Raw genomic sequence first — 12,633 nt, 5'->3', positions numbered from 1 at the left:
TAGGTTAACAGTATCTCCTTATTAAAGAATGTCCTTTGCCCGGGGAGGCGGGAGGGTTGCTTATGACTTTGATGAGGATACCCCTGGAAGAGAACTAGGATTACAGGTAAGTAACTAATCCTTCTCTTCCAGGGGATCCTCATCAATAGTCATAAGCATTAGAATAGAATAGCGAGCCTCACCTCATCTCCCTGCGGGCAAAGGAGTAACAATACAGTAATAACCATATGAAGCCTAGTAACTACTAAGCTTGTACAGGCCGTAGGCTACCCAAATATATTCCTCAAAGAGGCTTGTCCTACTTGAGTATCAGCCCTGGAATCAGACTCGAGACAGTAATGTCTCGTAAAGGTATGAACTGATTTCCAAGTCGCAGCCTTGCAAATCTCCGACATTGGAATGTCGTGCAAGAAGGCTACTGTAGCGGCCTTCCCTCTAGTGGAATGTGCTTTGGGTGACTGCAACAAAGGCTTGCCTGCAAGCTGATAAGCCAATTTTATGCAAGAGACCATCCATCTCGCGATGGACCTCTTGGCCGCCGGAAAACCTGTTCGCATTGAACCATAGTTCACAAACAGTTGATCCGTTTTTCTAATCCCTTTGGTCATTTCCAGATAGAACTTGAGCACTCTTTTAAGATCTAAGGAGTGCAGTGACCGCTCGGCTGGGGTCGTAGGATTTGGAAAAAATGACGGTAGGGAAATGGATTGATTTATATGAAAATCAGAGATGACTTTAGGTAAGAAAGCCGGATGAGCCCTTAGGACTACCCTATTGTGATGAAAGATAGTGTATGGTTCTTTCGCACAGAGAGCTTGAATTTCGCTGACTCTGCGAGCCGAGGTAATCGCCACCAAAAAGGCCGCCTTCCAAGAGAGATGCTGCAAAGAGGCCTTGTGGATGGGCTCAAAAGGTGGTGACATTAACCTGGATAGCACCAGGTTTAATTCCCATGGGGGAGAAGGATTTCGCACAGGGGGATAGACTTTCTTCAACCCCTGGAGGAAGTCCTTAACCACTGGAACCTGAAAGAAAGAAACCTGATCTGGTGATTTTCTGTATGCAACTATGGCTGACAAATGCACCCTAATAGAAGCGTATTTCAAACCAGCAGTAGCTAGGGAGAGGAGGTATGGCAAGATGACGTCCTCCTGTCCTTTGATCGGGTCAAGGTGGTGATCTTTACACCATAAGAAAAACCGCTTCCACTTAAACGCATAAGACGCTCTCGTGGAGGGTCTCTTGGCCTCCTTTAAAATGTTCATGCACTCAGGAGGCAAGTTCAAATGCCCATATTGCAGGACCTCAGGAGCCATGTTGTTAGGTTCGATGATGGGAGGTTGGGATGCATTATCCTCCCGTTCATCTTGCTCAACAGGTCCGGCCTGCAAGTGAGTCGTCTGTGTGGACACACAGACGGATGTAGAAGGTCCGGGTACCACCACTGCCGTGGCCAATCCGGAGCTATCAGGATCATGTCCATGTCCGACCTGCAGAGCTTGGAAACTACTCTCGGAATTAGAGCCAGGGGAGGAAACGCGTAAGCGAATGTCCCGGACCAATCCATCAGTAGAGCATTCCCCTGAGTCCCTGGCCGGTGGAACCTGGACGCGAAGGCGTGGCATTTGGAGTTTTCGTCGTCTGCAAACAAATCTATGGTTGGACGACCCCAGCAACGAAAAAGCTCTTCCACCACTTCGTCGTTTAGCACCCAGTCTGGCTGATCTTCGAAGTGCCTGCTGAGTGCGTCTGCTTTTACGTTCAACTCGCCTGGAAGGTGCACCGCCACTATCGTGAGGTCTCGAGAGAGGAGCCAATGCCAGATTGCCTGAGCCTCTCGAGACAGAGGGCGAGATCTTGTGCCTCCTTGTTTGTTCAGATAGAACATGGTGGTCGTGTTGTCCGTCTGAACTAGGACTGAGTTGGACTCTATCGCTGGTAAAAAAGCTTTGAGAGCCAGGAATACCGCTCTGAGTTCCAGCATATTGATGTGGTATGTCTGCTCCTGCGCAGACCACAGGCCTTGAATCTGAAGAGGACCCATATGTGCTCCCCAACCTTGCAGAGAGGCATCCGTCACTATCGACTGGATTGGAAGAGGCTGGTGAAACCGAACCCCCACCAGCAGATTCTTTCTCCGTGTCCACCATTTGATGGCGTCTTTCGTCACTTGGGAGAGCTTGATGCGATCCTCCCAAAGTCCTGTCGCCTGGTCCCATTGATCTTCCAGGGCCTGCTGTAGAGGCCGCATTCTCAGCCTGGCGTTGGGGATGAGAAAGATGCAGGATGCCATGGAACCCAGCAGGGATGCTACTTGTCGGGCTGTTGGAAGCCGAGATTGTAGCAGAATTCCACATTTCTGGTTCAGGGAAAAAAGTCTCCCCTCCGAAGGAAACGCTTTTCCCACTTTTGTGTCCAGAACGGAGCCTAGATAGTGAATTGACTGTGTAGGCCGCTGGACTGACTTCTCCAGATTCACATGGAGACCGAGCCTGTGCAATTGGAGAAGACACAGATGTAGATCGTGTTTTACCCGCACTGGAGACGGACCTTTTAGGAGCCAGTCGTCCAAGTATGGGTATAGGAAGAGTCCTTTCTTGTGCAAAAAAGCCGCCACCACTGCCATGCATTTGGTGAAGACTCGTGGTGCGGACTTGAGACCGAAGGGTAGCACTGTGTACTGATAGTGCTTGTTCCCTACGACAAACCTCAAGTACTTGCGATGTTGTTGAGCAATTGGGATGTGAAAGTACGCATCTTGCAGGTCCACCGAACACATCCAATCTCCGACTTGAAGATGTGGGCATATTTGGTGAAGAGCCAGCATGCAGAACTTTTCTCTGATGATCTTGTTTAGAAGTCGTAGATCGAGTATTGGTCTGAACTTGTACTCCTGATCTTTTTTGGGGACAAGAAAGTACCTGGAGTAGACTCCCTTTCCTCTTTGAGCGAGAGGAACCTCCTCTATCGCTCGCTTTTGCAGTAGGACTGTTACCTCTCTTCGGAGCAAGCTTAGTTGGTGAGGGGAAGCGCTCTTTGGAGGAGCAAGGAAACGTAGTTTGTATCCATTGCGCAGTATATTCAGCACCCACTGATCCTTGGTGATCCTGACCCACTCTGCCAGGTGTTGTGAAGCACTTCCTCCCACTGGAGTGGGCAACGGCGCCAGAGGAAGCCACTGATCAGGCTTTTCCTCCTCTTGTAGTGGTAGAGGATTGTTGATGACCTCCTCTATCTCTGCCAGGTTTACCCCGAAACTGGGGTTTTCCTTGGGCTTTACTTTGGGACCATTGAGGGGTTTGAACCCTCTGTTGAGCCCCTCTCCCCCTGTTGGGCTTGAAACGACGCTTGAACTCTTTCTTCTTTTCCAAGCCCACCGCTTTCACTGTGTCCAGTTCCTTCTTCATTCGGGTCATTTCTTCGTTAGCATGCTCACCGAAAAGGGGAGATTAAGGATGCGATGTTGAGCATCCGGCTTCAGGCCTGTCAAGCGCAACCATGCCGATCTCCTGGCACAAACCCCATGAGAATAGGAATGCGCCGACAGGACAGCGCCATCCGCAGCCGTGCTTATCATCTGATTCGCCACCAGACATCCTTCAGTGACGGTCTCCTCAAAGTCCTGCTGGTCTTCTTTTGGCAGCTTGGCTTTGAACCTTTCCATAGAGTCCCATAAGGCTCTGTCGTACCGACCCAGAAGTGCAGCCGCACTAGAAACTTTAAGAGTCGACGCAGCTGAGTTGCAGACTTTGCGACCCCAGGAGTCTTGCGTCTTGCTGTCCTTGTCTGGGGGGACGGAAGAAGAACCTGCCACTGCGTGTGTCTTCCTCGCCGCCGCCACAATAACAGAGTCTGCAGGCGGGTCCGATCTTACAAAAACCGGGTCAGAAGAGGCCGGTTTGTATTTCTTTTGGATGCGGGCTGGCACCGCCCTGATAGCCGCCGGAGTTAGAAATACCTCCTTGACAGGATCTATAATCCCCGGAACTAATGGCAGTAGAGGACGGGTGATCGCCTTTTTGTGTAAAGTCTCAAAAATGACTGTCGTTGTAACCTGAGGGACAGACATTTCAATGTTCAGCTTCTGAGCTCCTCTCTGAAAGATGTCCAGATACGTGCCAATGTCATCCACTGGGGAAGATCGGGACGTAGGACTGTCCGTCAAAGTAGAGGAGTAGTCCCTCTTGGAAGACCTGGAAGAAGCGGTAGAGGAAGTAGACGGAGTACGTCGACGTCTATGGTGGACACTGTGCCTCCTCTCTTTTGATCGTTTCGAAGGCTCTTCTCGTCTAGGAGAGCGAGACCTGACCCGCACCTCTGAGTCTTTTCTGGGAGATCGGGTCCTTCTGGGAGATCTGGGTGGTGTTCTTACAGGAGATTTGCGCCTGGGAGGGCTATGCTTGTCCATCTCCTCCACCAGATTCTGAAGAGGAGACCTGTGGTGCGAGCTGGCATAGTCTTGCATACGCTTTGCAGCCCCAGAATCTCTCCAATGGTCCAAAGACCTGTACCACCTGGGTGACAGTCTGACTTTATCCGCCCGAAGGTCCGTCCGACGCACAGGTGATTTGCGTACCGGACTCCTGGACTTTGAAGATGTAGTTGAGGAGCCAGAGGACCTTGAGGTGGAATGACGGGAAGCTGATTCCGTTACCATCACCACATCTGAACCTCTCGACGCCGAGCGATCTTCCCTCGTGGTCGAGTGCTTTCGGGGAGTCGGCGGATCAAACAATCTTGTTTTAGAATGTCTATGCGAGGATGTATGGTCTCTCGACGTCGAGCGGCGATGAGCAGCCGCCGACGGAGTTCCACGTCTCGACGTCGGACGGCGAGTACCGGCCGTCGACGGAGTCCTCTCTCTCGACGTCGACCGACGATGCCCAGTCGTCGACGGAAGTCTCGACGTCGAACGACGATGTGTCGTCGACGAAGTACCCTGCCTCGACGTCGAGTGACGATGCCCAGTCGTCGACGGAGGTCCTTCTCTCGACGTCGAACGGGGATGATCAGCCGTCGACGGAGATTTCTGTCTCGACGTCGAATGTCTGTGCGACGACGGTGGAGGGGTATTGGACACCCTCGACGTCGAGAGCTGATGAGACACCGACGGAGACTGCATCCTCGACGCCGATCGACTCTTCCCTGTCGACGGCGGAGGGGTCTTGGTCCTCGACGCCGAACGTCGCTTCTTCGACGACGGCGGAGGAGTCACACTTCTCGACGCCGGTCGACGTCTGGATGACGACGGCGGAGGGGTGACCTCCCTCGACGCCGGTCATCGCCTGGTTGACGACGGCGGAGGGGTCTTGGACCTCGACGCCGACCGTCGCCCGGTTGACGGCGGTAGAGTTCCCTTCCTCGACGTCGGACGTCGCCTGGTTGACGCCGACGGAGGGGATTTCGACGACGGAACTGGATCCTTCGACGTCGTCGACGTACCTGGTCTTCTTTTCGACTGCGAGCCCGCCGTCGACGGTAGTTTAGACGATGAATGATCCACCGGTGGTTCTTTTCTCAGCGTCGAGCCCGACGCTGAGGGTGAGGGGTGTGAAGACTTCTTTCTGGAAGATGAGTGAGTCTTCTTGGAGCCCTTCCTCACCGGAGATCTTCCTCTTGATGACCTATGAGCTAGGCCATAAATGCGAATCCTCTCCCTGTCTTTCAAAGTTCTTCCTGACAGGTGTTCACAATGCGGACAGGTGCCTGGATCATGTTCCTCAGGCAGACACAGGATACAGACGTCGTGGTTGTCTGATTTGGCCTTCTTGTTGCCACAAGAAGGGCATTTGTCAAAGAGTGAAGGCATTTTCAGGGGAAAACGCTCACCAAAATGACTGAAAAAGACAGTATCTTACTTGACAAGATGTTAAATGTCGAGTAAGAACCAAAAGTTGTCAAATGTGAAGAGTTTTTCTGTCAAAAACAGGAAAATTAGTGGAGCTGTGTAACCAGGGTCCTTCTCTGAAGGAGCCGGAAAGAACAACTGACCTAACCGTCACCCCTGAGGCATGATGGGATACTGGGGGTCATGAGTGCCTTAAAGGCACGATGTCAGTTTATTGCTATGCAGCTACAGGTTAGCTTTTCAGTCTTTTTAGACTGTGTGTTTGCAATGCAGCCTGGGAGCTTTCTATGCTTCCAGTGAGTTATAAGAATTTCTACTGCTTTCTGAGCATTAAAACAGTTTCTAAACAAACTTTTTTGTTGTTTCTCATGTTTCTAATGCTTATTATTATTACATGTATGGTGGAAATTCTACACAGCATATTTCAGCTCTGTTTCTATTGGCTGCTATTGCATGTTATATATATATGTATTTATATATATGAGTATATCTATATGTGGGGCACATATAATATAGTGTTTCCGGGGTCCCGCACAAGGGCGGGAATATTCTAATGCTTATGACTATTGATGAGGATCCCCTGGAAGAGAAACATATATACAAAATATTTACAATATTTATCAATCACTTTTGATTATTCAGTCTATCCACCCAAAGGTATACATCAATTGCAACTGGATCATTACATGAGTTCATTTATTATTTGCCAGCCACTAGTATAGTACAGACCTTTTTTGTTGACGTTTCAGCCACAATAATTCAACATGACAATGGATCAACGGAGGAGGTCTTCCTCAGGGCAACATATGGAGGCAAAACAAAACGTTAGGGGAGGGCCCTAGGGAATATTTTAAGACCTGGCATGGACATAGCCCCCAATCATAACTTCATTACATAAACGATGTCCACGGGTCTAAATGCAAGAAACTACTACCTCTACAAAGATGCAATCTAAAAAACAGCAAAGGATATAAATGTGTAAGTAATCCTGGAATTCTCCTAAAGTATAAGGATACCCAGTAAATACTGCCAACCAGAACAGCTCGGTTCTGGTTGGCCGTATTTACTTCAGTAAATACTGCCAACCAGAACCGCTCGGTACCTCCCCGAGACAGCTTGGATGCCGGCGGGAAGTACTGACGTAGAGGTGAGGGGGCTACACGTTTAACCTTCTTGTTAGGATGAACATCATGGTTAAGGGAGGGCACCGACGACATGATGTATTCCGATAGCCTGCCTTTGGTCGATATACTGACACCAGATGACAATATATAGTTAACACCAGATGACAATATATAGTTAACAACAGATGACTACTGTGCCGGGTAGAATTCCGAAAGAGTTTGGCATCTTGCTATTCAAGGCTTGAGGTACTCATTTGATATGTAACCACACTGTAGTGACCTCGCAATGGAATTTGTAAGAGAGTTATCACGGCGTAAAAAGCTCCTAGCTTTAGAGACCTATAAGATACATACAAAGATGGTGGCCTCGAGGCTATCGCCATTATACACCAGAACTGGGCAGTGTATGAGAATATGGGGCACCATACATCAATGACGCCAAAAAACAGCACTAGACTCTTATTTCCCGGTTTCAGCATGTCACTGAACTGTGGAATAAGAGTTATTCAGCCTAATGGGATACATCTATACATAACAATATTACGAACGAATGAGGAACTTGTATTTGAGAATACACAGATGCATAGGAGGAAATGGAACATTCAACGTTGTTTCTTGTTTATTTTCTCTCCGGGTTTAGAGCGGGGCTTCCTCTCCATGAGCCGTAGCCAGGTGAGGTGAGGCTGTTTCCTCCTGCAAAATAGGTAAGCAGGGGTGATATTACATCAATGGAATAGCAAAATACATGATGTAACGAATGCTAATGTTTGTGAAATGCATTTATGATTAGCATTTATGTAAGACCAGGATGTCGACATAGTAAGACACCTGACACGTTGCCTATACCTTTTTAAGATGAGAACTACAACTCAGTAATAATTGTATTTCTTTCTTAGTGGCCAATCAGCCCACATGCAGAAAGGAATCAGTAGACACCTAGGATTTCAGGTGATATTTTTCTTTTTCTTTATTTGCTAATACATTTTTGTTCATGTTGCACATTGCAGTAGCAATCACTATTGTAGGTCCTGAGGAAGGCAAGAACAAGAGGGTCCATTTATATTGCTGAAACATGTCGACCTAAATTTAACTGGGCAGATATTTGTTTAAATTGCTCTTTTTTGCTCTGTTTTTAATCTTGGGGAACTGAATAAAAACAATAAAATACAGTGTTGCTCATTCACCCAATCTTAATCCACTTTATGCACTGCAATTTTTTTTTACCCATCACATTAGATCAACAGTTAACATCTGAAGGACCGTATGGAGAGTCATAATTTGATGTAGGACATTTCATCTAGTCCTGTGTTCATCATTTATGTCTCATAATGGGAAGGTCAATAGGTATCCCAGATGATGACCAGGGCGGTACCGTGTGGTGACTGATGGGTATCCTTACTCTTTAGGAGAATTTCACGATCACTTACACATTTATATCCTTTGCTGTTTTTCAGATCGCATCTTTGTAGAGGTAGTAGTTCCTTGCATTTAGACCCGTGGACATCGTTTATGTAATGAACATATGGAGACATCATAGTCTGCCATGTAAACAATTCTGATCAAGGGCTCTGGCCAGTCTCAATAAAGTTCTAAAAGGTCGCTTTAGGATGCTGATCGGTATCTCCATTAGACACGAACACAGAGAATATACCACATGGATGTGACATTTATAATCAAGAAAGTACATACCACATTTGATGTGGAATAGAGTTACACCATATAGGCTACCATTAGAGCCCTTTGAGTGACATTTGTGGCAACTGACAAGAGCCACTGATTTGATTTATTTTCCTATGGGACTAGGTAGATCCCAACGTCGATATTTTGGAGCCTTATGGATCAAAGCCCTTGATCAGAATAGTTTACTGATGTCTAACTTATGTCTAACTTAAGTGGACAGTCTGAATAATCAAAACTGATTGATTAATATTGTATTTAACTATTTATTCACAAGCACTTCTTTACACTTCTAAATTAAACAGCGTTTCACTGTCTGTGAGTATTAAGAGTTCAGCAACTTCAAAGGCTAAATCAGCTCTTCATCGGTCTGCGATCAATTAAATGAAGATCAGTTTAAATTGGATAATAACTTAACAGGGGCTATTCATGGGTAGCATTTGAATAACACTAATGTGATTATCAGTTTTTTTAACGTATAGCTATTAATGTTGTAGTAACATTACCTTGGTGTTGTTGGATTAAACTTTTCTTCTTTCTCTGCATCTTTTGTCTGAACTAAAGGATTTTCAATAACAACTGAAAAAACATGTGCCATTATGAGTAAGTGTATAACTTACTTTATCACCTGAACAGCTGCATTATACATGTTGGCAAAGGTAAACAAAACAATTACATTAAACAAAAAGTAATTCTATGCGAAGTCATTAAGAATTTTGCAAACATATTTGTAGGTAAGTAAAATGTTACTGTAGTTAATACCTTTTTTGTTTTGACTGAAAAAGAAGACAGTATTATAACTACTAATTCTTTTTCCTTGCATGTCTAAGATTCCGTGGCAATAAGGTAATGGATTGTGATAAGGGAAATGATGACTGGGCTGTATAGGAAACCAGATTTAGTACAGTAATGAAGAACGTGGCTGCAGTTGTGATGTGTTCTTGAGCAAAGCTCAAAACAATCAAAATAATTTAGACCCGGATTTGGAGTTAGGTAGTCAGGTCACTATCACAAACGTGACAAGTCACTTATATACGGTGACACTTGTAATACGGCAGGCAGCATGTCCTTCACGTTTTTGAAGGAGCAATTAATCTACCAAAATCTGAACTAGGCCCTTAGTTCGTAATAATTAACCTAGATCCTGTGACAAAACAGCAAGTCTTTCCTCAGAGAAAAGTGTGCCTAGTATATAAACAGAAACTCCAAAAGCACAAACAATTATGAAATATTTAGGTCATTCATTTCCAAAACTATTTCGTTAATAGGATCACAATTTAATCATCAACATGACATAAACATTAATACAAATGGATATATTCAAATACCAAAAAACAATCCTTAAGCTCAACATAAAAGAAAATCCAATTCAAATCAAATTGGTGCCAAGATGTCAGCCATATCCAAGGCCTACAGTGATGAACATGGAAGGATGCAGGCAGTAGATTTGCCTTACCCAAGACTTATGGAGCACTGGGTCTTAACCACCCCTTGGGGCCAGCCAATAATGGGCCGAGGTTGAGTAATAGTTCTTGCTTCGTACAGTTTAAAATTTTCCCTTCTGACATACATGGTCTAGAACTTGAAAATTATCAGCAGGACTAGGTGAAAAGCATCTGTCACGGAGGGCTCCCCCAGATTGAAAACTAACTTCTGTGATCCTGCTGGAAAATTGTTCAAAGCAGGACAACCCACAAAATTGTAGCCACCTAGATACGATCTTCATCCAGCATGCTGGCTGAAGCTTTCTAGCTTAGTACTTAAACAGAAGGGCAAGACTTGAAGCTGCAACCATGAAAGGCTTCACTAAGGCAAACAAACACCTAATTTTCATGTTCACATTGGAACCTTAAACTTCTAGGCAAAAGTATCAGAATAAGGCAAACAAAGAATATGTATCTATGATTTTATCGGGTACATTTGGCACCTTTAACCAGCCCGCCAAAGACGGAAAATTTTAAACTCCTAACATTCAGGACACGTTCTGTAATATCTTCCTTGGTATCCAAAAGTCCCCATATTTTAAGGGAAGCTTTCTGGGACAACACTATGGGTTCAACAGGTAAAAAGGCTTCTCACCCGTCTAATCAGGCATACAGTGAAATGCCCAGTTACCACTAGTATGCTGTTTTTTCCAGTCAAAGGAATCCCTCTCTGTTCGGGGGATCTTCCACACTCTCCCACTATAAAAAAGAAGCACCAACCAGCAGGCAGATGAACAAAAGTTACTTACCTGTAAACTGTGGTTCTCCAGTATTGGTGTCTTTCATAGATTCACATGCTTGAATATCCCCCGTCGTCGAAGTGGGAGTCCCACGGTACATAAAATAGCAGTAAAATATGCATGTATACATGAAAAATATCATAAATAAAAATATACATACATATAATGTAATAAATTGTAAATTCTAAAAGTACCATAGAACATAATAGGCCCATTGAAAAGCCTAAGGGAGAACTCACTTTAGTAGCATATTAGTGTCATTATGTGTTGGTCCACATTCCAGCCAATCAGGCTGTAGCCTCCTCTAGAACCTTCTCCTCAGAAGCCCAAGTCCTCAGATTCTCGTAGCACAAAGTAAGTAAAAGTGCCTGAAGAGAAGAGAGCCTCTGAGGGGAGGATGGGAGGGTCGCATGTGAATCTATGAAAGACACTAATACTGGAGAAGCACAGTTTACAGGTAAGTAACTTTTGTTCTTCTCCAGTATTAGGGGTGTCTTTCATAGATTCACATGCTTGAATAAGAGTAGAAAGCAGTAAATCATCACATAAGTCATAAAGGTGACATACCAAGCAAATAAGGTAAACATATTAGACAATATGCAATAAATACCAAAACATTATTAGCAAAAAACCTTTATGACTGGAGGCGGGTAGCAACAGAGGCTCACCTTTATTGGAAAAGATTCCGCAGCACCGCTTGACCTACTGCCGCATCCGCGGCGTCTGTTGATTGCAGGCAGTAGTGCTTAGTAAAAGTATGGCTGCTCGACCAAGTAGCAGCTCTGCAGATCTGTCTTAGGGGTACACCCGCAAAAAGGGCAGCCGAAGTAGACACCGCTCTAGCTGAATGAGCACGAACTGGAGCAGGAAGGGGCTTCCGTTGGTGGCAAAAGGATATGGTAGAGGATATCCACCTGGTTATGGTCTGTTTGGTAACAGGTTGTCCTTTACAAATTGGGCCATACGCCACAAACAATTGATCTGACTTTCTGATATTTGCAGTTTGTTGAATGTAGAATGTGAGACAACGTTTCACATCTAATGAATGCAATGACCGATCAGGTGGAGTTTGCGGAGCAGGAAAGACAGTTTTCAGGATTACAAGTTCGTTGAGATGAAAGTCACTGGGAAGCTTCGGGATGAACTTAGGATAAGTTCGCAATGTCACAGCCTCATTGGAGAATTGCAGGAAAGGAGGCTGTATGGTAAACGTCTGGATGTCACTGACACGTCTTGAGGATGTCAAGGCGAGCAAGAGAGCAACTTTCCATGTGAGAAATTTTAGATTTGCAGAGTGGATAGGCTCAAATGGAGGTAGAAGTAGTTGAGACAAGACCAAATTTAAGCACCAAGCAGGCGGAGGGCGACGGATAGGTGGAAACATCCTAAAAAGGCCCTTGTAAAATTGCTTAATGATCCTCGAGGAACATAGAGATGTGTAACCATCATGGCGGAAGCGGGAAATCGCTGCCAAGAACACTTTAAGAGTTGAGTGTGACAGTCCTGATCTCGCCAAGGATAAAAAGAAAGGCAAAATTTGTTCAGGTTTTGCCGTCATTGGGTCCAAATCTTTAGTGTGGCACCAGACACAGAAACGCTTCCACTTTAATTGTAGGTTTTTATGGTGGATGGAGCGCGAGCATGCGCTAACACCTCCCTGCAGTCCTCGTCGATATTTAAACGTGCAAATTCGTTGTACTCAGGTTCCAGGCATGGAGTTGGAGGTATGCCGGATCCGGGTGACAGATTTGTCCCTGCTG

General features: G+C 45.6%; 1 protein-coding gene across 14 annotated transcripts in view; it reads right to left on the bottom strand.

The window, feature by feature from the left end:
* Nucleotides 1–12,633, bottom strand: part of MEIOB (meiosis specific with OB-fold) — a 1,496,662-nt gene that overhangs the window by 1,293,478 nt on the left and 190,551 nt on the right. For 12 of the 14 annotated variants that reach the window (XM_078664882.1, XM_078664883.1, XM_078664873.1 and 9 more), the window contains one exon: nucleotides 9,156–9,228. The exons of the other annotated variants lie outside the window; for them this stretch is intronic. In XM_078664882.1, the coding sequence (XP_078521008.1) occupies nucleotides 9,156–9,228 (73 nt within the window). The remainder of the gene's footprint in view (nucleotides 1–9,155; nucleotides 9,229–12,633) is intronic. 14 annotated transcript variants of the gene reach the window in all.

The sequence above is a fragment of the Lissotriton helveticus genome, chromosome 10 (assembly GCF_964261635.1).
Source record: "Lissotriton helveticus chromosome 10, aLisHel1.1, whole genome shotgun sequence".
Lineage (NCBI taxonomy): Eukaryota > Metazoa > Chordata > Amphibia > Caudata > Salamandridae > Lissotriton > Lissotriton helveticus.
The sequence above is the reverse complement of the archived record's forward strand: the minus strand, read 5'-3'. Positions and strand labels throughout refer to the sequence as shown.